Here is a 26,294-nt window from a genome sequence, read left to right as displayed (position 1 = left end):
GAAAAGAGAGAGAGAGAGAGAGAATCCTATGATTTTCTTTCAAGAATGATGATGGAACTCATCATCCTCATCCTCATCATCGTCTTCTTCATGGGAACGAATTGTATTGTGATAACGAAAACAATAAGATGATGTGAATCAGTTAAACTGATTGTTTCTTGTGTTTCCACCCTGTCCAATGATCTTAAATGTAATAAGTTTGTAAATTCAATTGATCAGATTAATAAATAAAAAAAAGACAAACAACAATCAACTTAATCTTAATGACAATCAAAGTTAATCAATTGTAATCATTGACACAATTGAAAGTAAATTATTCTCGCTCTGTTTTTTTTATTATCTCTTCTGGTTCACTGATTATTATTATCATTTGGGTTCTTCTAACTTTCAATTGTCTTTTTCCTGGTTAATTCTAGTTTTCTGGTAGCTATCTGGTAGATATATTACAATTTAATCTCAATACTCTGTGATTAATTAGTCAATTGTTAACAATCAATATCGTAATAATCAATTTAGCAACTGTGTTTGTAAAGGGAGAAACTTTTTCATCATCTTCTTTAACGATAAATTATCCATTAATTATCGACTAATTGTTGAATATTGAAAATTGGGTTAATTGTCTGTGGTTAACTGAAAATTAGGATTACGATTAACTTGATGTGTATTTAAATGATTAGTGAATATGTTTCCAGAATTGAGATGAAAATTAAAGTTCTGATTTAATCAGATTTAGTTTTCAAGTTTAAATTATAATTTCAACGATAATTTTGAGTGCAAACAACTCTGGACATGATCATGATTCTGATGATGAAACTGAGGAAAGGTGATGATGCTGAAAATCTGTTGTATTGGATAAAGTTAAATGTTATTACTAATGAAAATGATGAAGATAAAAGTGATCGAGTTTAATATTATACAGAATAGGAATTGAGAAAATTTCATTGTTCTTGTCATGTTCGTATCATTACCTGAGTTTTTTTTTAGTTGTTCAGAAGAAAAGAGAAAAAGTTTAATTCATAAATTTGGTGAAGAAAAATAATCAGATTTCATGGAGAGAGAAAAGATTGAAAAACAAAAGAAAACAGTAGAAAGATGATGAACATGATGGAGAAAATAAATGATGATGAAGATAAATAATAATCATTTGAAATGGAGAATAAAAAAAAAGAGAGAAAAGTTTGTGACATTGTTCAATCGTTTGCAGTTCTAACAAGCTGAAGATGAAGATGAGAAGAAGAGAGAGAGAAAAAAATCTAAAATGGAGATAATTCTGATTCTGAATGAATAACAAGATGAGGATGAAATAGAGAAAGATTGAGAAAGCAGGAAGATGAGGATGGGAAGAGAAGAGAAGAAAAAAAGGAAATCGAAATGTGAAAGAAATGAGATGTAAGAAGACAACAAATCAAATGATAACGATTCCTCATGACTTTTTAAATATTTAGCGACTGATAATCTTGTTATCTGGAGATAAGAAGAAAATGAGAAAGAGAGAAGATCTGAGAGAAGATGAGCTGAGGATGATGGGGAGATAGAGAGTAAAAGAGTCGAAGAGAGAGAGAGAGAGAGAGAGAAAATTCGAAGATAAAATAAAAGTTCTAAAGCGAATAAGCTTTTCACTCCCAGTGTGAGAAAAAAAAGTAATAACTTCAATTCATTGAACATCTAAGGATATTTTTCTCATCCCATAGGAACTTATTTCATAATAATAACAAAATTGCATCTCGTTTTCAAGCTCATCAACATCATAATCATCATAATCATCTTCATGATCATCTCTCTCTCTCTCTCTCTCTCTCTCTCTCTCTCTCTCTTCAGTCTCTCTTTTTCTCTGTAATTTTGTGATAAGAAAATCTGAGCATTTACTCAGAGGAAGATATAGTTTTTTTCTTCTTCTTCTTTCTGATTATCACATTAATTTCATGAAATTCCCAATAGAAAATCAACTTATCTCTTTTCCTCAATTATTTTTTTTGTTTCCTATTCCTTGTTTATTCATAATATTATTATTATCAACTTATCAACTGATTGAGTATCACCACAATCAACTGAGGATGATGATGATCCTCATCATAGTGATGATAATGATAACAATCATGGAAAGGGGATCATCATCGTCATGATGGCGATGATGATGAAGGAAATTAGATACTTTGCTCATTGGATCGTATTCTGATTTACTGTGTGAGTGTTCACATTGGATGATATATAAAAAAAGAGTAAAGAAAAGAAAGAAATTGAGATAAAACTGATTCTTTTCCTTTTCCTGAATTACTCATCGTAAAAAAACGTATATATAGAATCAGATGTTCTAAAAATCCCTTCAGATTCCAGAGAATCAAGATGGAAATTCATTGTATAGTCTCTCGAAGAAATTAAAGACCTGCAGGCGATACTGAATTAAGACAAAGGAAAAAAAAGAAAGAGAACAAGTTGGAAGAAATGACAAAAAGACAAAGATGAGATGAGGAAGATGATGAGCATGATATATATATGAGAAAAAGAATGAATCGTAAAAAGAAAAACAATAGAAAAAGATAAGTTGAAATCGAAAAGAGGAAGGAGATGAGAGAGAGAGAGAGAGAGAGAGAGAAAATCGAAGAATAAAATAAAGTGAGATGAAAATTGATCGAAGAAAAAAGTTCTGAAGATTCTGAGGATAACAAGGATAAGGGATGAAGGAGATTTCAAACATGATAAATTCAGTTTTTCTTGTGGTTCCTTGTTACTATTTCTCTTCATCAAACTGTGTATCATCATCATCATTATTATTATCAATTCTGGTCAATTTATGAAACAATCATGATCCCTCCATGAAATAAGAAACATTCACAAAGAACAACAAGAAAAAAAATAAGGTTCAGTCTTTGAGAATTGAGGGAAAATTGAGTAACATGGAAAATACAATTAAACATTTCGATCAATTATCTTTTACATGATAATTTAATATCTACCGTTGGTTATTCTGGTTCTCGGATTCATTTTTCATGATAAACAATAAAAACTGATAACCAGATTATAATGATAACTAACAGACAATCATAATAACAATAATCATAATAAATTACTATTATCAACTAATTGTATTAATCATGGTGATAAGGTAAAGGTAAGATTATTACAATTAACAGGGTATCTAAAGGTTTAAGGAAAAAGTTGATTAGATTCATGATTCTGATTAGTATAATATTTAGTTTATCGGTGAAACTAATTAAATTAATTTGACTATTTTTTGTTGTTATTCGTGATTAACTCAGTTGATGAACAATTAATTGATATGTGCATCACACTTATGTAAGAATCAAAGTGATTAACTGTTGCCATGAATGAGAATGGGGAAGAAATTAGCTGATCAGTGATGATAAATGTGATGAAGATAAAAGATGAAGATGAGAAAGTTGAAAGAGAAATTGAGAGAGAAATTGAAATGAGAAGGTGTAAATTCATGATGATGATTCAATCAACCACCCACAAGATAATGTATGTAAAAAGTAATCAATAAAAATGAATGAAATATAAACCAATTTAACCAGAAAATATTAATATCATCATGATGATGAGCAAAAATGAGATGAGGATGAAAAAAAAAACTTGAAATGAATTCAGATCTGATGAATATGAACTGAAAGTTTCCTGAACTTTTTTTTTCTAATGAACCAGAATCTTTTTTTTCTCACCAGATTTTCAACCAATTACTATTATTACATGATGCTACCTGAGAATTGTCATTCTGATAATGAGTAATAAATTAACAATTCATGATGGTTAATCTAAAGAAATTGATGTATAACATGATGAATGATTATCTCTTGAAAGAAACGATTGATTATAATCAATTGTGAGTAAACAATTAACAAAATTTTTTTCATAGTCTTGACTCTAAAATGATAATCTTAATATTCACCATCATGGGAAATTCATCATTAATCATCTTCTCAATAAACTCGCAGTTATTTAATCTAATGAAATTACAAGTTGAGTTAATAATAATATCAGTTTAAGGTAGAAGTTGATATTATTTTTATGGAAGAAGAAAAAAAAATTCAAAAAAAAAGTAAAATCCAGGAAAAGAAAATTTTCCAATAACCTTAACATGGTAAAAGTTCAAATATTGACTGATTTCATGGATAACCAAATACAGGAGCAGTTCCTAAGGACCATTGACAGTTAGAGAGAGGAAGATGAGGATGAGGATGATGAAAATTGTGAAGAAAAAACGAAAACCTTAAGAAAAATTGATGAAAAAAAGTAGAAAGAGGAAAAAACATTAAATTAAGAAACTGAGAGTTTGATGAAAATTAAGGAGTAAAAAATTGAGCCGAATTTAATGTTGATCATCATTGATGATTTTAAATATACTCGAAAGGATGAAGATGATGTGGAAAAAAATTTGTAGCCTGAAAAAAATTGATTTAATAAAAAGTTCTGAGCATCTTCATCACCTTCTAATACTAGAAACTTGGAGACATCTTAATTAGCTCAAGTAACGGTAAAACTTTGTCTACAATTTTATAATAGTAGAAAGATAAAAACTATTTTCTGTTAATGATAACTAGAAAAGTTATCATGTTTGACACGATAAACTGAATGAAAAATGATCAACATACAATGAATATTATTCATGTAGCTGAAAATATCACAGTTACTTTGGTCTTGATCATCTTGATGGACTTGTTTGAAAGTTTGTTGGTCAATTGGTCAAAGATTGATTATTATCAGAATCTATTTGATTATTACTATTATTATTACCTTTTTTTGTACTTTGTCACTGATTGTTCAGATTATATTGTGCCGATAATGATGATAACAAGGACAACAATTTGAAACATTAATCAATAATAATATTGTTTCCCTGTATTTGAGTGAGAGGAAAAAAAAATAATAACAAAAGTATAAGAAAAGAAAAGGAAAAAGTTATAAAATAAATAGATAAGATGATGAAAAAAAAGTTCATGTTCATTGATTGTTCAGATTCTCATGTTATTAAAAACGGAAAAGTGTCAAAATCAAGTTGCCCCTAAACTATTAACCCTTTTTATTTGATTCAATTGACCTTAAGGAGGATGAAAATGAAAGAAAGCTGAAAGAAAAGATTTACTATGATGAGGGAGGTAGTGTTTATATGAGAGAGAGAGAGAGAGAGAGAGAGAGAGAGGGATGTGTATTTATATACAAAGAAGAGGAAAAAGTTTTGGAAATGATGAAGAGGAGGATGAAGATGAAATGGAAACGTTAAATATGATTTCAATCAAATTGTCGTTAGTTGATTGAGGAAAAGGCGTAAACGTTAATGTTTACTGGTAACACCTTAATCATTCAATATTTGATTGTCACTATTCAATTAGAAACCTGGAAGATGATGATGAAGATACTTTCTGGGATTGATGATGAAGATGAAGATGAAGATGAGGGTGGGAGAGAGAGAGAGAGAGCAAGAGGGTTAGATGAAAATGTGAAAGAAAGATTCATTCACCTTGAGGGTATTTCAATAGGATTTCTGATGAAGAGAAGCAAGAAAACTGGTAGAATAGAAAATTCTTATATAACTTTATATAGTTTTAATTCTCGAACCTTATTTCGATCTGATATTTTCTTTTTCATTCTCATCATCATATTTCCAAAGAAATCGTTTACTTTTACTGGTGGAAAGGAAAATATATCATTTTTTTTTTCATTTCTTTTCGTTCTACTCTCTCTCTCGGTGATCCCAACAGATATTGTTCATTTGAACGTATTAGAAGACACAAGGATTACATGGGAGAATAAGATGATGATCATGATGACAGGAGAGTAAAGAGATGGAGGAAGAAAAGAAGAGAAGAAAAAAAAATCTCTCAATGAGTTTTCATCATCATGAGATTTAGGTGTAAATGTGAAGGTAGAGCAAGTAATAGAAATAATCTCAATGAGTAGATAGAATTGGGAGTGAGAGAGAGAGAGAGAGATAAATTCATAAAGAGTTCATCTACATGATGACAATCGCCATGACAAGAATAGAGTGAGCAATTCAAATAAATACATTGAATTATTTGAATTATGATCGAAAAAGATTAACTCAAATGATACCAAAAAGAGAGAGAGAGAAAAGAAATCGATCCAATGGGAAAAAGTGGAAAAATCAAAGAATATCAGAACTTTTCTTCAGATTCATGGTTGTTCATTTTTCATCCTTCATCATGATCCACACACACACACACACACCACTTTTATCCTGCATCATCTTCAGCATTTATAATATGATGAAATTTTCTAGTGAAATTTTGACACAAACACAACAAGAAAAAAAATATCATGTTATTGTTATTGGTCAAGAAGAGACATTTTTTATCATTTAAATTGAATTGAACTTTTTTTCTCCTTCTCTGGCATTGTAATCAAATATTTTATCATGAAAATTGAGATCAATTGAGTAGCATGAATATGATGAAAAATATTGGTGGTTAAATTCATTGATATTCAGTTATCATCATGAGCATCTCAGCTTTATCAAGATAAATTAATTACATGGAGCAACTTGAAACTTGATTTCATTACTCATGTTGTTTATTTCCTATGTGTGAGAGTGTATATTTAAGGTGTGTCAACAGAAAATATTGGAAAAGATGAGATGAAGATAAGAGAGATGATATTCATCTTGCTCCTCATCCCTCTATTTACTATTATTAATAATAACCTTTTCCCTTTGGCAATAAAACCCAAGGAAACCATAAACTTGTATCTTATTATTTTTCATCTTCATCTACTTGATACTTTTATTTTTCTCTTCCCTTTTTTTTTAAAAAAAAGAAACGATTGAAAACAATCAATATCCTAAATTAATTAATCCAAAATTGTTCAAATAATCAAATGAGAAAATTGATAGATAAAAAAATATCCGATTATCGAGAAAATTGAAATCGATTGGTGATGAAAGATCAGAACTTTTGAACAAACACAAGTTTTAAAAAGTTTTCGTTAGTATTATTATTATTATTATATTTTATTCCATAGTTGATTGGTCAAAAGGAAAATCGATGTAAGGGGTTAAGGGAAATGTTAAACTGAATTCTGAAGTTACCATGAAATGATGGTGAGAAAAAAAAGCGCAAACTCAAGCGAAAGAGAGAGAGAGAGAGAGACGAAAAAATACTGAGATGAAGCTCGAAGCCAAGTTTAACCTTGTAGAGAGTAAGAAAACACTTTGAGAGTGGAAAAGGTTCAACAATTAAGCGAAATGAGTCTCGAAACTTACATGGTCTGGAGTCTTCATCAATAGCCGGCAATTAATTGATTAATTTAGATATCCACAGATTCCTTGGAAATTGTAGATATTAATTTTGGTTTGTATATATTAAGAGATGTATATTGTATATATATACACTTTAATGAGAACACAATAGATGATAAATTGATTGTAACATTTAAACTTCACTATGGATAAACACGATACACAAAACAAGAGGAAGAACAACAAACAAAATGATTTCTTAGCATAATCTTGACTCTCCTTATTGTCTCCAACGTGAACACCAGTGGGAAACTTTCTGAGTGAAATCTAGAGGAAAGGAGAGAAAAAGTAAGTAAAATGGAAGATGAGGAATATTTTTTTTTAACTTTCGAAAGAGAAAGAGAGAAAGAAAGAGAAGAGAAGATGAGAAAAGATGAGGATGGAAATTCTGTGTGTGTGTGTTTCTCAGGAATTATCATGCGTGTTCCAAATCGGATGATTGCTCATGATTTCTAAGATTCGAAAAAGAGAGAAATGATGATGAGAGAGAGAGAGAAAGAGACGAAAAAATAAATAAAGAAAATCAGAACTTTCACCAATTCTGCCATCCATGAGTTCAGGGTGCCATCTATTTAGGAAATTCATTCTTTCTCATTAGTTGTCAATCTGTGTAATTCTTTGTCAAATAATTGATCATTTCATTAATTTCCAATTTGATAATAGTTGTAATAGTAATTGATTCTTAATTAGGATGGTTTTCCTTAAATATTCAAATTCATTGTTATTAATAACAGTTATTTGTTGTTTACAGTTATGATTTTGTTTCTGTTGATTGGGTTACAGAAATTATTTTTTGTCACATTGATTATTAATTCAATGTGTTGATTGAATAAAATCATAGGATTTTGATTGTTCATGTTGGATATTCAATGGTTTAAAAAAAATAGGATCATCTTTTCAAAGTATTTCGAGCATGAGTTAATAAGATTTACCTGTGTTCACATTTATATCAGATGATGTAAGAGAAGGAGGAAAATTGGGAGAAAGGATAATGTTTACAATATTATAACATTTTATGTATAAATTTTCAAGAATTTAAATGCATGTATTAATAGATGAATATTTTCAGATCAATTATCTTCATTTGAAAGTGACAATTGGATGATTAACTATAATCTGTTGAAATTTTCATTCTATTCTACATGGAAGAGAGAGAGAGAGAGAGAGGGAACTTATTTTTCCATGTGAATATTTATTTCCCCCTTTCTTTCATCATCACCAAATCATCATGATCACCATGAGTGACTGATTTTTTCCTGTAATGTTTGGTTTTTACATGACAATATTGGTCCTGTTTAATGTTAGTCTTTTGATAATCCAAAATCCTTGCCACAGGTAATAAGGTGTATCCCTTTTACTGATAAGACGATAATCTGTTTCATGTTGACATTATGATAAATTGATGATCCATGAAGATATAAGGTGAAAAGAAGAAGCGATCAGTATAACATGAAAATCGAAACATTTTTCTTTTGTTTTCCATTGGGTTATTATTATTATTTCTCAAACAAAGTTGTTCCATTTTCATTTTACCTCGATTATCGTTTGTCATCGGATTAAGAATGATGATTAATATCTTCTTGTTTTCTCTTAATCATGTTGATTACCCAAATGGTTGATTGAAATATCACTTAGATTTGTTGTGATAATTTTTTCGATTTGAACTTGACTTTACTTCGATTATGAGAGCTTAATCTGATATGACTTCCATTGAGCTTGTAGATTGAATTATCATGTCCAAAAGCGAAAAGAGTTCCTTCTTTAGGAATTGCTGTTAGAATTTGGAAAGAATAGAAAAAAAGAAAATAAGGATAATAATGATTAGTCTTTGATTAGTTTATCTCTTTCTGTCTGTAATTGTTAAACTTACTTCGAATCTGATTCTGTTTATTTATCAATTTGAATGTGTTCCTTGTTTCCTGAACAACTAATCCAACTATACCAACAAGTGATGGATTAAGTGAGGCGAGAACACAAAATTTGGCTCCATGATAATCAGCTTTAGCCAATCTCAATGATGAATCTTTAGGATTATTTTTTAATATTATGCCAATATATTTATCCCAGATATGATTAATCTTCTCAAATGTTTCATAATCAAGTTTAGTCTCACGGTTAATCTTGAATAACGATTTTCTCTCCTTTGAGTTCAATTTGTTGGGTTTCTTTTCTTTATTCTTTTTCCCTTTGATATTCGGTTTCTCTTTAGGTTTATCCTTTTTCCGTGTAAACTTGGAATCAATACTTGTCAGATAATAATATTTAACACCATGTTTTTCCTGAGCAAAGACTGGAGCATTTGAAGCTATTAAATCTTCAGCATTTGGTTTGCTAACTTTATGACCATGGTGAACAAATTCCATTCGATCAGCTACACGGGTGACACTTTCTGGAAGTCCACGATATGCATTTTGACTTGATTCTTGACTCATATTCAATCAAAGCAAGAAACAAATTCTACAAAAAAAAAGTCAACAGAAGAGAAAAAGATGAGAAACAAAAACAAACATCGAAATCAATCATTAAGAACCCGAAACTAACCTAACCTTTTTATATGAGTAAAGAATCGAATCCAAAATTAGAAGACAACCAAACAACCTTGGAATAAAATAAACCACCTAAATTATTTTACATGTAGAATCAAAATAAAATAAAGATTAATCATTTCAAATAAACACAATTAGTAAGAGAAACGTTGTCAACACCAAAAAGAAAACAATATTTAATCAACTGAACAGCTAAAGAAAGAAACATAAACTTTCCAATCTCACCTAAACGATAAAATCCAATGATCAAAGAGTAAAATGTTCCATATTTGATTTAATTAACACTAATTATCAGTTAAATTAAACAAAAACAATCAATTTAAATGTGAAAATGAAAATGTGAATCAACAATTGTCGTTGCCTTGGTTACATTGAGTTTGTTTATTTACCAAAATGAAAAGCGCGTGATTTGAATTTGAATTTTTAGAAAATTAAATTAACGAATGAAAAGATTAACCATCACCTTCATTTTGATTGTCAGTAATTTAACATTTCCCCAGTCATTATCACCTTGATCTTTCAACATACTGTTTAATTTTTTTCCCTTGTTAACTTGTCAATCGCTTTTTTCCCTTTTCCATTTCCAATAGATGCGAATGAAAAAATTGAAATGATACAAAGTAATTCAGTTTCTACAAATGAATTAAATCTGTGTCCCCAATTTTCCGATAAAATGTCAACCAATGGATCCTTTTTTATACCTGAGATAAAAAAGTCGACTCCCTGTGAAGGTGATTTCCAAATCGGTGATAAAATTTACGTTAACGGTGTCAAACCGGGAATAATTCGTTACCTTGGTGAGACAAGTTTCTCTTCAGGTAAATGGTCTGGTATCGAATTGGAAGATAATTCTGGTAAAAACGATGGTTCCGTTGGTGGAATTAAATATTTCTCATGTCAACCAAACCATGGAATTTTTGTTCGACCCCATCGATTAACCTGTGAACCAATTCCAGAGAAAACTTCATCGTCCACCGTTTCCTCATCGATTAACGGTGAAACCACAGCGACAACCACTCGATGTACATCATCAACTTTAACCTCATCAATTCGTAAAACTCCCAGTAAATCAATTAAATCATCTAATCACCTTAAGTCATCAGTTAACAGCGAAAAATTGAGACAAGGTATCCTTCGAGCTTTGGACTCTTCTGGTCTTGGTAAATCCCATCGAAACTATTACTTGGGTAAGAATAAAGAATCAAGGACAACTTTAGATCAAAGGATTTCAACCATTGAAAATGATGTTCGACAATTGCGATCAGATAAATCAAAATTAGCCGATATGCTGGTTGACCAATTAACTATGGTCAAGGAAGATAATGGTGACCTTAGTGATCAAGTTGTCTCTTTACAAATTGACAATATTGCTCTTCACATGAGAATCGATGAGCTAAATAAACTCTGGACTTGTAATAAATTGTTGGTTAAAACGTTGGAATTGGTAATTGGTGAATGGAGGAAAGATGTACAATCAAAGGACAGCGGTAATCAGGCATTGAGAGAAGCTTTAATTCAAACCAATTCTCTTAATCGTCAATTGATGATGATGATTTCCAACGAAAAGAAAAGGAAAAATGATGATCTACAACGAATGAAGCAACAATTAACTAATTAGATGGTCAATTGACCAACAATCGACAATGTAATCATGCAATCGGTCAATTTCTGTTCATTTTATCCTTTTAATTATTTTGGTTTAAATTGTTGACTTGAAATTGATTGGGTTCACTTTTTAGTAGATATTTTAACCGATCACTTTGTTTTCCTCTGCTGAGTAAATTCATTAAAACGACAATTTTACCCGCAACTGAGTAAATTTAATGACAATTAACAAAAGCTAATTTTATTCATTTAAACAAATTGTACATATAAAAAAACGTTTCTCTAAAAATTAATCGTAATTATCATCATCTGATTGCTGATTTTCCAATGCACATCCAATGGGCTGAGATTCGTTCTTGACTATCGACTCGGATATTCATGTTGATTGGAAAGTGATAATTTCCTTTTCCATTGGATTGGCAAACATAATCAACATTGATTGGAAATTCAAGTATTCGTTTAGACCCTGGGGCGAATCGTATTTGTCGACAGTATTTCCATTTCTCAAATAAATCTCCATATTCTGAGCCAAGTAATCCCTTGTATTGTCTCATGAAATCAGCGGTCCAAATGTAAGTTTTCAGGCTCGAAATGGCAGCGGCAATTGTGAACACATCGTCTTCCGATTTATTGTCCAACAAGTAGATCCAAACTTGATCAGGATGATTAGCTCTCAGTTGTAGGATCGACGACCAATTGGCCATGTGTTTACGTCCAATTACAAGTATTTTCTTATATCTTTTGAAAATATCATTTATCTCAATGGTTTCGTAAAGACTTTCATTAAGTCCAAGATTTTTTATCGAAAGTGTATTTGTTTTCTTATTTTCCTCGATGGTTCTTGATGTATTATAATAGGAAACATTGAGACCATCGATAACCAAATTAAATGGATCAGATGAATGGGAATTCATGAAACGTTTAAACTTTTCCACTTCTATTGGTGTTGAGATGATATAAACTTTATCTTGTTTATTTATAAGACGTTCATCAACACCAATTTGTAATTTTTCAATTTCAGATTGACTAATTGTTTCCATTGGTGATCCACATTCTTTACATGAACAATTGTCTGAATCAATTGAACTTGACTTGAAACTATATCCACATGAGTGTAAAAACTTTTCCACCCTCTTTAACATGGATTTTTGGTAAAGAAAACGTTTAATCCAAAGTATTTTGACAAATCTATCGAATTCACTTGAACGTTTATCTGGACCAATTTTCAACAGCGATTTCATCCATTCCTCGACAATTTGATCGGATAATCTTTTCTCCTTGTAAATTGTCAGTAAATTTTCAACATCTTCAAACATCCGATGTTTAAGACAATTGATTGAAAGGGTGTCCAAGGCATCACATTGTAAGACTAGGTGATTTTTAGCAAAATCAATTGATTGTTTACAAGATTCTGGTGATAGTTTGGCAAATTCAGCCCAGGCTTTACCAATGACCGGATATTTGATGAAATATTGATCTTTACTTATCCTTTCCAGAGCATCTTTTATGTAAACAACATCCGGACGTTTCTCCATTGTTAATATGAATCTTATTAGGTGACATTGGACCACTTTGTTGTTTTGATTGATTAGCAGGTTCTTCACATGATCGGTGAAAGATTTAATTATCTCATCCTCTGGATTTCCAATTTTCAATAAGTGTTGCATAAATTGAACCTCGAAATTATAGTTATTGTATGATCTTGGATGCTCCTTTATCAGGTTATTTCGAATCTCCGTCCAATCTAATTGTCTTTTTTCACAATTAAGTTTTTTCAATTGATTGTAAACATCAGAATTTGTTTCATCAAATTTTTCAAGCAAATCTTTCCGTTGACGATCAATGTTGGAAAACTTGAATAGGTTTAATTTAGGTTGATTAGTAATGATAAACCGATTACTTAGAATAGAACGAATTGAATTTTTGTAAAACATTTGAAGATTTAATTGATTACAATTAGTTAATGAACACAAAATATGAAGGTAAACAAAAGCTCAACTTTTCAATCAACAAAAAAAAAAGAAAACATGATTTCAATCACATGTTTGGAATTCGTTTTGCGCATGCGCGTGAAACGAAAAATCAACAATTAACTTAATCCGATTGTGTTGATTATCTTAATTGTTACTGCACAATTTTTACAATTGACAAGTTTTTTTTCTTGTAAAGTGATTAATAAATGAGAGATGAAAAAATATTTGCAAACATTTTGTTTCCGGTTGAACCTGAAAACCCAAAAAATTTTGGGTGAAAAATGTTTCAACTGATTAGGAATAATTTTGAGATTAATTTGGTTTATTGTATTTAATTGTTGATTAAGACAGTTGATTGATTTAATTTAGTTGGTGGAAGTGTCTTAGTTGATTAGAAAAATCTGTTTGACCAGAAAAATGTTACAGAAATTAAATGATTACATGATTTGCCCATAAATTGATTTACTTTTTTTTTCAATCAACAATTAACAAGGATTAACATTTATTCAGCTTAATTGTTTGTGTTTGTGTTTATATATTATATAGTTGGAAGAAAATTATTCTTGGTCATCAACCATGAAAGATTAATGATTTGAAACCATTAATTGGCTGATAATCGTTTGATTGGATGGTCAAGGTTCCGGTCAGAATTTTAAACGGATGAAATTGAATCATTTGTAGTTGATTGATTAAGAATTGAGGATAAAGTGGTTAAGATTGAAAGTGTATCATTAAGATTGGAATTGATTTCATCATCGATTGTACCTGATTGTGATCTACCAATTCGTGGAGCGACAGTGGAACTTGAATCAACAATTAATTGTTCGGTTGTTGTTGTTGATGGTTTTGATGTGGATGATGAGGTTGATGGTGATAAATCAACAATCATAGATGATGATGATGAGGATGAGGAGGTGGAAGATGATGAGGATGATGAGGATGATGATTCGACTAATCCTTCAATCAATGTTGAATTGGGTTCCAATGAAATATCAGCAACAGGTGAATTAGTGGCAATCTGATCAACTGATGATGAATTAGTGGATGTTGAGTTAATCATAACTGAATCAATTTCATCTTCCCTTGGGAATCTGATAGCTGATGATTTATCTGATTCCTTTGATTCATTTTTAATTGATTCTTGATTAGGAATAATTAAATCTTCACCTGATCGTCCATCTCTTGAATCATTTTTACCTGATGAAATGGTTGTTAAATCAATCGTTGCCATAGTTGTATCAAGGACTGTTAATGAACCATTGATATTAACTGGATCAGGAACTGAGGTTAAATTGTTTACACCAACATCAATTGGAACTGTGTATATAAAATCATCAAACAATAATCAATAATCATATTTAACAACAATTAACGAGTTAATTTAGATAATTTTTGTTAATAATATAAAAAAATTTGACTCAAATTTATACTAACCGGCATTGATTACGGAGACAATTGAGATCAGTTGGGTAGCAATTAAGAAACAATTAAGAGACATTTTTATTTAAATAAGTTGATTAATTTGAAGATATGAAACAATTAACTTTAAGAATTTAAATTAAATCAATTTTTTGCTGGTTGATGTGAATCGTAGTTAAGATCACTTTCAAATGACGAATATAATGAAAACTGGACTCACTTTATCATCGATTTTGGAAGAAAAATTGAGTGAGATAAGATGATGAGATGGGAGTTAAAGGTGAGAGAGAGAGAGAGAGAGAGAGAGAGAGAGAGAGAGAGAGGAGATAAAATCTTCTCCTTAGCCTTGAAAACTAAATGAGAAACTTTTTTTTCTTCTTAATTCATTTTCCATATTAAAACCATTAAACGAATGACAATTGAATTGCTAATAACTAATTGCTAATTAGTCTCTTTGTTTCATTGATTAGTTAATTACTCTGGTAAAAGGTAATTTAAATTACCTAATGATTACTATGAATCCGAATGAGTATTTGAAGAAAAAAAAAATTTCATTCATCAAAAATGAGTTACAAAGTTTTTAAAATTTGTCTAAGAAAATGATGATGATTTAAATCATCATGATTTAATCATTCAACTATAATTAAACTATGAATTAAAATTAATCAATGGCATTGAAAAGTCTCTGGGTTGTTTTGTTTATTTTAATTGTAATCAGGTAATCCCCTTATGATCAGAAGCTAAATTGCAACAATTTACATTGACTATTAAACTCTTAAGAATATTAAAAACAAAATTTTCCAATCCCAAAAAGCAAATCTAGTCTAACAATCAGTTAATTGTCTGAGAAAAGATACAAATTGTCACAAAATTGATTGAGAAAACAAAGAAAATGAAAGTTATTGATTGTGACAATTATCATCTCCACTAATGGTGACAATTAAATACAATGATTATCATCATGACCTTTTTAATCCTACTAATTGTTTCCAATCTTAATCTTTATAATATAACAGTATCTTAATTGTCATTTATCCTTTTAATCAAAATAAAAAAAGAAAAGTTAATTGTCTAAATATTTAATCATTTCTTTTGCAGGAAGAAATCAAACTGTTAACAATTAACGTTGATGATAACCAACAATCAACGGAAATGATATCATCTTAGAAAACTTTTTTTTTTCACCAACAATTAGTTAATCAACTAAACGATAAGCATATGTACATGTATACTGTCAATACAATTGATTGTCTGTTAATATTACAATCAATCAGCAATCAAGAAACACAGGTTAGATCAAACAATTTAAATCACTCAAGGTCAACATTGATTAAATTGTTTCTACCTGATGATGATGATGATTAGGATATAATGATGATCATTTTATTCAATAATATTCACTTTGGTGGATTAGAAGAGTAAATTAAGAATCTGAATCAGAATCATGAATTCAACTCACAGACAGTTAACTGAAAATTCCTGTTGATTGCTGAGTTTATCACCTTAGGAAAATCATCATCATCAGGTAAATGGCTTCTCTCACAATCAGATTTAAAATTAATCCTTTTTGCTGAAATAATCTTGACGCACAATTTATATAATCAAATATACTTTTTTTCCCCTTAATCATTTCCAATTCAAGATTCATGAGTAAGTTCATCACCATGAGTACACTGTACTTTCTCATCCTCATCTTTATCCTCATCCACTCTCTCTCTCTCTCTCACTCATATCAATTACAGATCATCGGCCTGTGAGATTTATTTTATTATCAATCGTCTCGTGTAAGAAATTTATTCAAGTTTAATTCTTAATTTACTCAAGGTTATAATTGATCGTTAATCATTTCAAATCATTCTAACGATAATTACTCTGCATGATGATGATTCTAATAATGATTAAGCTTAAATTGTAAGGGTGACGTTTGTATTGTCGCTCTTATAGTGATCAATATAATAAGATGAACGATAAACTTATTATTATTGATTCTGTGATTCTTTTAACTGTTAATAATTAGTAAATTAGTTAGTTATGATGATTTTGCTTTGGTTAATCGTTTAAATTGTTGTTGGGGCTCCAAATTATAAACCATCATGATTCTGGTGATTCTTTACAATTGTCATTGATTTAGTTTCATCGTTAATGGTTGATTATTTCATTTATTTCATTTGTATTATTATCATTCATTTCAATTTTAGTTAATTGGTATTGTTTTATCAATGGAAACAATTGATTCAGTTTTAATAATTTACTCGCAATTTGATTAGCCAGTAGGCAATCAATTGTCCAATTAATAGTGAAAAAATTAGTCCAATTATTGCTTGATTGTATGAAGCATTTTGTAATCGATAATAATCAAAAACCATTGATTGATTGTTTTCTTTAAACCATTGATAAGTTAAATTGTCAACAATTGTATCTTTCAAAGTAGTTGTCTCATTAGTTAATGATTCAATTTCTTTATCCTCAGATAACTGGACCAATGCTGCAGTGGTCACTTTGAACACTGTATCAAGATAATTAACTAATTGAGATTTAAGATCAGCAAATTTCCCAAGTGTCTCAGGATTGCATCTAAATTGGATTAGAATTAGAATTAGAATCAAATTAATATTAAACAAGATTAACAATGATTTACTTTTTGTCTTTGGAAATTTTCATTTCAATTGGATTAGGATAAGTTGATGTTTATGTTAATATATATAAATTTGGGACAAGATTATCACAATTAATTCATTATCACAATCAGCATAATCATTAGCCTTATTCATTTATTATTAGGTTAATTGTATTTGGTAAAATTAAATTTTTTTCCAAACAATTAAGCTTCACAATGAAGGTTAAAACCAATTCTAGTCAAGGTTACAAACGAGACAATGTTAATCATGATCTTTATCATGATTTAATTATCATCATGATTATTATTATTATGACCAAGAAATGAAAACTTTCCTCGAATTCTAATAATAATTTTGGACATTTTTCGAACTCAATTAACTTAAACTATATTATTAGTAAGTAAATTGTCCAACAGAAATGAGATGAATTAATTTCCATCGACAAAAAGTTGGAGAGTTTTAAATTAAAGGGTGTTTCACTTAATTTCAGACAAAATGGGAAGCTACAATTAGCGTATCTTACCTGAGATTAAATGTAAATCAAGATAAAAATTGAATTTTTGTTGATAAAATGGTCAAGAAATGATAAAATCGTTGTGATTATCACTTTTTTACCAATTGTCTCTTAATCTTTACTTAATCTATGGTGAGTTACTCTGATTGTAACTTCCCTTTTTGTCTGAAATTAAGTGAAACACCCTTTAGTTTGTCGATTGTAATTCTTACCTGTCTCTAAATATCGCAATTGTATAAGCAATGAACCCATGCTTTAGATATGATAGAGATGAAAACAACCTCAATGGTAAGGGCATTAGTTCAATGGGACTGAAAAATCCTGAAAATAGGAGGCAAATGGCCTGGGAAGTTGGTCCGGAAACAACGGAGGTCATGGTATCGTTCATAAAGATAATTCCGGTGATGAAGCCTTGGGTTGAGGCGATAAATGCAAGTATTGTGAAAATGAATAAACAATCAATGTATCGGCTAAATGGTTGACCGGTGAACACAAATGTCCCTGTAACACAAGTTACAACGCTCATCAAGATGAACGGTATATCAGCCAAGTTACGAGCTAAAAAATAGGCACTTGTACGATACCATCCATTGAAATGCTCTTTACGAAATAGTTTCATCTCTTGGGGTATAAGAACGGACATTGGTAAGATATTGGTCAAGGTGATAAAAGTACATAGAAAGTAGAAAGAGATTGCATTGTCTCTTGTATTTACTGTGTAAAGCTCAATCGATTTTCTAATCGATGAAAGGTCAGTTAGCGTCGAGTTATTTATATCGGGTACACATCCATCGTAGACACCTTTACCTGAGTAAACTCCACCAAGAAGGACAATCAAAAGGATCGCAAAGAAAAATCGAACCGAAGAAGAGAATGGATTTCGAGCTGATATGGTCAATTGTCGGTAGAAAAGCAATTTAAACTGGGCGAAAAAAGGAGCCTCAGAGTAAATGTAACAATCGGAAAGTGGTTTACATGAATATTTAGATATCGAAAGGGTTAATTTCTCATTGAAAATAGGCTTAGTTTCTGATTGATCATCTGAATATCCATAAGAAACTTTAGAAGCCGAGTCAACCGAATGAACCATTTTATCAATACAATCTAATCCATATTCACCGAAAGCAACTTCAATCAATAAATCCGATGGATTATTAAAGGGATCACACTTGATTCCCATTGAATCAAGAGTTGGAATTACCTGTTGAGGTAAACCATGAAAAATTGCTTGTCCCGTTGATGATAACATGTAAACATCATGAAGATTATTGAAAATCTTTGCCGAGGGTTGATGAATGGTGATTATGATTGCAATGGATGATTGGAAAGCCAATTTTTGTAACAATTTAATCAACAATTGGCAACTCAATGAATCTAATCCTGAGGTTGGTTCATCAATGAATAAAATATCAGGCTTTGAGACAAGTTCTTGGGCGATTAGGGTTCGTTTCTTTTGTCCACCAGAAATTACTCCAGTTACAGTATCTGAACAATCAATTAGATGTAATTGATTAATGAGACTTTCAACTTTTCTTGTTTTCTCTTTTGAATTTTTCTCTTTTAATCGAGATCCACATTTTAATCCATATGAATAAGTTAACGATTCTCTTACAGTTAATCCCTGATGAAGCTGATCCTCTTGAGGGATAAACGATTTGGTTACTTTGGATTTACCTCTACACATGATATCACCTTTAAGCCCTTTCTCCCTGATTCCGGCTAAACATTCAATTAACGTTGATTTACCTGATCCTGAAGGTCCCATGATTGCTGACAATTTACCTGATTGAAATGATCCACTTAAATTGTGTAGTATTTTTTTCACACCAAAAGGTTGATTCAAGTTTTCATAATTACGTTTACCTTTATAACGATTGATTAATTTATCAACCATCGTTGGGTAAACAGAGTAATTAAGATTAAACCAATCGACACTGAAACTTGGCTCACAATACAAATAATTATCAAATGAGATTAACTCATTGGGATCACGATTAGTTAATTTGGGATTAATTTCAACAGATTTAACCAGATTATTGTTATTATTATTATTATTGTTATTAATCATGGTGATAAACTTAACAGTTACAATTAATAGTTACTTTTGATGAGTTAATTGACGATCAATGTAATATCATGATCATTGTTAAACTTTTATCATATCAAACAATTAAAAAAAAAACTAATCAATTAAAATGAATATTGATTGTCACCAATGTTTATAAGTTAACTTTTTTAAAATACCACTGGCAAAACAATTAACTTTAATCAGAGGCTCCATTTCATTGTAATGAAATTAAAACATCAAATTAGTTGATTGTTGCTGACGTTTTTAGTTAATTGTTGATCGTGAGTCCAAATTAATCAGATTTTTTTTTTTCATTTCTCGCTCTCTCCCTGTTAATTAATCCACCTGAACAATTGACTAATTACTTATTAGTCTTATTGTCATTTATACAACTACTTATTTTCAACTTGATTAAATACATGATCAACAATGGGAAAATTATATTTGTATTCAATTGTTACAATCAAACTTAATTTGTTAACACAGTTGATTAAATATCAACAATTTACAATTTGATTAATTAGATTGAGCTTTTAGCGCCATCTTCAGGTTGAAAATGAAAACAAGTGTATCTTAATTGTAATCAAATTATTAATAATTAAGTTAATCAAACAATTTAATCTAATAATTGTTCAATCAGTTGTAATCAATAACTTTTGAGCCAAATTTAAGGGAGTGAATTAAGATTTAATTTAATGATTTAACCGTAATTTAGTTGTTAATTGTTACCAACCAGAATACTTGTCAATATAATCAATTGTTGATTCAATTGTTTAATTGTTTTGGGGAAATGATTGTTTTACTTTTACACTATTAAAATCTTAAACTAATTTAATTATCATTTGCTTATGTCATGGTTATTACTGTTACTTACAATTAAATTGTTAAATTAGTTGACAATAAATTTACTCATAATTTGATCATTTTAATAAATGACAACTTTATCAATTAAATTGTTTTAATTAAACAATGATTACAACATTAATTATAACCTCTCATGATTTCATGTTTACATCATTCAACTAATCTAATCAAATTAACAATAATCTAACCTAATTAGTGTTCTTGGTCTATCCCAATCCAATGACAATAATGATTATTGATTAATTATCAGGTATCGAAATGAAAAACAATCAATATTAATCAGAGAAAAATGTAAATGCAATCAAATCAATTTGTCTAACAATAGTTAACAAATCAATCTAAATCAATGAAAACAAATAATGGGAAATAACAATTTTTTTATCACAATAATTATTGATCATGATTATGATTATGATTATCAATGAAATCGTTTATCCTAATCAACTGAATTGTATAAATAATGAATGGGATAAATTTTAATGACTTTGGTGTTTTCCAATTAGTTTCAATTGTATCAATTAACTTAATTGCTTATTAATTTACCGTTAGGAAAAGTTTGACATTTTAGCCGAAAGCAAAAACCAAAGCGAAACCAATACAAATGTCAATCAAATTGAATATCGTCCATAGTATTTGCTTAATTGTGATCAGTTTAAATTTGATTGCATGTGCACAAAGTGAATGGTCTTATTCAGCAAACGATCCGGATATTGGTAAATCTCCTTGTGAATTAATTGAGTCTCGTAATTTTATCTGTGAAACCCATTGGGTGACCACTTCCGATGGTTACATTTTGACCGCTTATCGAATCGTAAATCCCGTTATTCAAAAAGCGGGGAAAAAGACAATTAAACCCTATGTACTTCAACATGGTCTCTTTGGGTCAGCAACTCATTTCCTAACCAATTCTTTAGGTGGTCAAGCCGATGATTGGACTGTTGACCAGATTAAAGCAGATTTAAATTACGAAGGTCGCAATTTAGCTTATCTCTTAGCTAATTTCGCTTATGATGTTTGGATTGTAAACTCAAGGGGAAATTGTTTCTCAAAGAATCATACTCAACTTGACCCGAAACGAGGTAATTAACAATCAATTGACCATCTAGACAATTAGAAGGTTTAATTTTTCTCAATTAACTTTCTCTAGACTCAAGTTATTGGAGATTTTCATTTGATGAAATGATCGCTTTCGATACTCCCGCTTTCATTGATTATATTTTAGAAAAAACTGGTGCAGGTAATTGTGTTAATTGCTCGATAGATTGATCATTAATTTGCTAATAATTGTGTCTTGATTAACTTATTTATATTGAAGAGTCTCTTGGTTGGATTGGTCACTCTCAGGGTACATTAGTCATGTTCGGGTTTTTGGCCGAAAGGCCTGATTATACCGATAAAGTATCTCCGTTTGTTGCAATGGCTCCAATTGCTCATGTTGAACATATAACATCACCGATTCGATACTTGACCCAAATACCTGGATTGATGGACTTTTTTTTCACCTTTGGTGGTGAGTTAACATTACCCCAAGTTCTGGTTGACATAATGGCTCAGGCAGTTTGCGATAAAACCGTTATTCGTGAAGCTTGTGGATCATCGTTGTTCTTGGTTTGTGGTTATGATGCTGCTCAATTAAACTTCACCCGAGTTCCCCTTTACTTTAGTCAAGCCTTAGGTGGAACCTCAGCTTGGGATTTACTTCATTTCGGTCAGAATATAATCAACAAGGGATTCTTGAAATTTGATTATGGTGCCTTAGGCAATCTCGCTCAATATGGACAAATTAAACCACCTGAATATAATTTAGGTGCAATCAAATCTGAATCGATTATCCTTCTCGACTCAAATAACGATCCATTAGCTGATCCAGAGGATGTTGAAATATTGAGAAAATCATTGAAAGGTAACAATTGAAAATTTCCTCCCTTAATTATCATGATTTAGTTGCAACAATTAACTTTAATTTCTCTTTGTTAATAGTTCCTTTCACTGAATATCGTGTAACTGATCCTTTGTTCAGTCATTTGGACTTCATTTGGGCAATGGATGTTTACAATTTAGCTTATAAACCAATGTTGGAAATAATTAAGAAATATGATTAACTAATCAATGGATTCTCATTTTAACAATATCAATCATTCAAAATTTGATGTATTATTATTTTTAAAAAATATTTGTTTTATTTTATTAATTAAAATATAGTATAAGTGATAAATCATTGCATTATAATTTTATCATGTTGACAATCAAACGAAACAATCAACTGATTTTGATGAAACAATATTTGAATTGATTTCCTATTGAATTTAATTGTTCCAACAATCATACGATTTTGATAACTGTTTTGGTTAATTATCAATGGCTGAAAATATTGCCAACAATACCAATGATTGTTATATTGATTGTTATTGATTGTTATTACTTTATTGTCTATCAATTTGTAGTTTAATCATAAGTTTCTGTGAGTCTAATCAATGATACAAATCAAAGTTTCTCTCACAATTACTACTAAATCATTGAAGTTGGATCATTGTTTTTTCATGTAAATCAAAGTAAATATAATTAATCTCCTGATGATCATATTTGTTGATTTGCACGTTATTTTTCACGTGCAAATGACGAAAGAAACTGTTGAGTTGGGTTTCTGTTGAAATTGCACCCAAATGGAATAGGAGTTATTGTTACATTGAGTATCAGTTATATGAATGACAACTTATCAGAAATGATTGTTATGTTTATCAAAATTTATCTTAATCATGATTAACTTAATTATCAGAATAAAAATTAAACTAAATTTCAAAATGAGCAGTTAAAAGTTGTGTTAATCAGCAGGGAGATGGCGCAACCGTCAGAAACTTAATTATACAAAATTAAAAGTTTTATTGAGTAACAATTAACTTAATCATTAATTAGAGACATCTTATTATAAGTAATAGGTGAGTTTCTGTTATTGAAACAATCATTACCGTCATCATATAGTTAATTAAATTAAGATTAATTGTTTTACCTTCTCTATGAACAAGTTATGTCAATTTAGTTTTTTTTAAACTAATTAAATTTGTAGACAATTAATTAATTGCCAATAGGAAATTGAATTTCATTTATGGCAATTATAATTGATTGATTTAGAGTTTTTATTCAATGTAATTAAATAGATTATTAATCAAATTTAAAAGGAAATCTGAGTAAATTAAATGCATTTAATTAGATGAAATCAATCATTTTACCAACGATTAACAATTAACACTTCATCAGTTGCAAATTTAACTGGATTAACTTGGATAAAAAAAGTTAATCATGATTAAATTGTTTGAGAATTAATATTCAATCAGAAAAAAAACAAACAATAAAAATTAAGGAGATAAAATCACAATTAACTTAATTATGACGGAAAATTAGATTGTGAAATGATCAAATGATAGTTAATTACATTGATTGATTTAAGTTTAATTTGGTCTTTCTTTCCAGCAATTAAGCTAAATTGTAATCAAACATTTAAATTATTTTTTTTTCTTATTCTTTTAGCCAAAAAAAAACTTAATCGTTATCAATCAGAATCAACCCTTTAATTACAATATTTAAATTGTTAGCTAATATCTTATTCCTTAACTATCATTATAATCAACAATCATAACTAAATTAATTTTAATTTTGTTTTCTTTTTGTTTTGTTTTATTCATTATTAAATTAGATGTTAAATTAAAAGCCAAATGGATGACTAAATTTAATAGTAATTAACAAAATCATCTTAAGCTATGATACAATTAAAATTAACTATTTTCGTTTACTAATCATATTAATTTACAATTGATTTAGTTTGAGAATTAAATTATAATAAAATCATAATTATCTAGCAATTGCTTCTGGTCTCGCTTCAATCTAATTGCAAGGTGACCTGAAGCAATTAGTTAATTTCTGACTTGATTTAGTTTCACATAAAAGGTTGATGGTTATCATTATCATCATTGAGATGATTTAACAATTTAACAAATACTGATCATTATGATCAAGACAATTATTGATTAACGTTGACAATTTTCACATATATTTCATCTCATCATCAGTTAATTGCAAAATAATTTCAAACTAAATTACTTGAGACTGTTTCTAAATCACAACAATTAGCCTTCAATGTGAGTTTGATAATTGTTTCAAAGTTTAAAAAATAAACAGTAAAATCAATTTACTGATTGTAAACATGTTAAAAATTAATCACCTCGTAATCTAAAACTGAATTAAGATTAAGATTAAGAATTAATTTTACCAAAGATTGTAATATATAAGCAATTAAACTTAAATCGAATGAAATTTTTTAATTTTTCCCATATCGTTATGTATCTGATTAACACTTTAATTAATTAATCTTTTAAATCATAAATAATATAAATTAATTGCTACCAAAAGTTTCACTTAATCGTGATAATAACAAGAACAAGTATTGATACGAAAATCGAGAAGTAGTTGAAACAATTAAGAAGAAATTAATAACTAATTGCTAAAGGATTAAAACGGACAATTAAAGGAGAGAAAAAGGTTTTCTAATGTTGTGATTAAGTGTTAAAACTTTGATTAACCATTAAATCATGGTGACAATCAAGGAATCAGGGTGAATATTGATTGATATTTCTTTTCGTTTCTTGGTGTTCTCAATGTGAATGCTGATTCTTTGGCCCAGTTAACCAAGAAGAGAATTGAAAATTTCAATAGCAAATCGCGAAAAGGAAAATAAAATATTAATATAATAAGATTGAAGATTCCAATGTTTTTGTTAAAAGTTGTTAATCATAATCGATTAATCCAGTTTCAAGGATAAATAATCAACATAATCATCAGAAAGCATCAAGAGAAGCAGCAAAAAGTTAATGAAAACCTTGAAAAGATGAATACAAGGCCTAAGAGTTTCTTGATTATCATTAATATTAAATATTATCTTAATTACTGATGATGAGCAATTCTAATGGTTTTTTTTTGTTCAATATAATTAACGTGCTATTTGTAAGCATATATTAAATTTTTGTTACAATTTGTACCTGACCAATTGTTTTATTGGATCAATAAAATATCAAAAAACATTAAAAGACATCTTCTTATTATGATTAACCCTAAGGCAAGATTATAATCTTAATCTATTTAATAAACGATTAAGCTAATGGTTAATATGTTATAACATCACTTTCATTGTCTCTAATCATGTTGATCCATTTTGCTAATCCAATCAAAAGATGAAGATGATGATGATGATGATGAAGATAAGATATTTTTTTCCGCCTCGCAACAGGTAAAAATCATCAGGTCTTTAGCATTAGAAAAAGTGTCTTGGATAATAAACTAATGCCGATGTGTTAACTTTCAGCGTCCGAGGCCATCGGGAATTAATGGTTGATCCATGCTGAGTTTTTATCTTGAAATAAGATGGGAAA

The 26,294-nt window shown here is 29.4% G+C and overlaps 7 protein-coding genes across 9 annotated transcripts in view; 2 read left to right on the top strand and 5 right to left on the bottom strand.

Annotated features, from left to right (window-relative positions):
• LOC128394958 (uncharacterized) overlaps positions 1-7,691 on the bottom strand; it is a 44,597-nt gene extending 36,906 nt beyond the window's left edge. The window contains exon 1 of the mRNA XM_053355335.1: positions 7,232-7,691. The gene's annotated coding sequence lies outside the window, so the exon portion shown is untranslated. The remainder of the gene's footprint in view (positions 1-7,231) is intronic.
• A 236-nt stretch (positions 7,692-7,927) lies between these two features.
• Positions 7,928-10,167, bottom strand: LOC128394961 (ribonuclease P protein subunit p29-like). Of its 3 annotated transcripts, XR_008326474.1 has the most exons (5): positions 10,039-10,167; positions 9,809-9,885; positions 9,138-9,724; positions 8,801-9,038; positions 7,928-8,640 (listed from the first exon to the last, which is right to left on the bottom strand). XR_008326474.1 is itself a non-coding variant. In XM_053355338.1 (4 exons), exons 3-4 carry the CDS (start codon positions 9,697-9,699, stop codon positions 8,899-8,901), a joined length of 702 nt encoding a protein of 233 aa, XP_053211313.1. In that variant the 5' UTR covers positions 9,700-9,724; positions 9,809-9,885; positions 10,039-10,167; the 3' UTR covers positions 7,928-8,898. The 3 variants fall into 3 exon arrangements, 2 of the variants coding, with proteins under 2 accessions (XP_053211313.1, XP_053211314.1); XM_053355338.1 differs by having other exon boundaries at positions 7,928-9,038; XM_053355339.1 differs by having other exon boundaries at positions 7,928-9,038; positions 9,814-9,885.
• Positions 10,168-10,423: 256 nt separating this feature from the next.
• LOC128394895 (CAP-Gly domain-containing linker protein 1-like) lies at positions 10,424-11,431 on the top strand. The gene has a single exon (XM_053355268.1). It carries the CDS (start codon positions 10,424-10,426, stop codon positions 11,429-11,431), a length of 1,008 nt encoding a protein of 335 aa, XP_053211243.1.
• Positions 11,432-11,632: 201 nt separating this feature from the next.
• On the bottom strand, positions 11,633-13,440 carry LOC128394959 (mitochondrial ribonuclease P catalytic subunit-like). The gene has a single exon (XM_053355336.1). The coding sequence runs from the start codon at positions 13,350-13,352 to the stop codon at positions 11,724-11,726; it is 1,629 nt and encodes a 542-aa protein (XP_053211311.1). The 5' UTR covers positions 13,353-13,440; the 3' UTR covers positions 11,633-11,723.
• A 263-nt stretch (positions 13,441-13,703) lies between these two features.
• On the bottom strand, positions 13,704-15,021 carry LOC128394960 (uncharacterized). The gene is made up of 2 exons (XM_053355337.1): positions 14,826-15,021; positions 13,704-14,708 (listed from the first exon to the last, which is right to left on the bottom strand). Exons 1-2 carry the CDS (start codon positions 14,887-14,889, stop codon positions 14,044-14,046), a joined length of 729 nt encoding a protein of 242 aa, XP_053211312.1. The 5' UTR covers positions 14,890-15,021; the 3' UTR covers positions 13,704-14,043.
• Positions 15,022-16,576: 1,555 nt separating this feature from the next.
• LOC128394741 (ATP-binding cassette sub-family G member 4-like) lies at positions 16,577-20,342 on the bottom strand. The gene is made up of 2 exons (XM_053355100.1): positions 18,155-20,342; positions 16,577-17,384 (listed from the first exon to the last, which is right to left on the bottom strand). Exons 1-2 carry the CDS (start codon positions 20,008-20,010, stop codon positions 17,051-17,053), a joined length of 2,190 nt encoding a protein of 729 aa, XP_053211075.1. The 5' UTR covers positions 20,011-20,342; the 3' UTR covers positions 16,577-17,050.
• A 1,007-nt stretch (positions 20,343-21,349) lies between these two features.
• LOC128394721 (gastric triacylglycerol lipase-like) lies at positions 21,350-23,089 on the top strand. Its single transcript, XM_053355079.1, has 4 exons — positions 21,350-21,953; positions 22,022-22,111; positions 22,190-22,777; positions 22,855-23,089. Exons 1-4 carry the CDS (start codon positions 21,476-21,478, stop codon positions 22,974-22,976), a joined length of 1,278 nt encoding a protein of 425 aa, XP_053211054.1. The 5' UTR covers positions 21,350-21,475; the 3' UTR covers positions 22,977-23,089.
• Positions 23,090-26,294: the final 3,205 nt, after the last annotated feature.

Source organism: Panonychus citri, unplaced genomic scaffold, assembly GCF_014898815.1.
Source record: "Panonychus citri isolate SS breed McGregor unplaced genomic scaffold, ASM1489881v1 Contig00140, whole genome shotgun sequence".
NCBI classification, from domain to species: Eukaryota; Metazoa; Arthropoda; class Arachnida; order Trombidiformes; family Tetranychidae; genus Panonychus; species Panonychus citri.
Note: the sequence above shows the minus strand (reverse complement) of the source record. Positions and strands in the feature narration are given on the sequence as shown.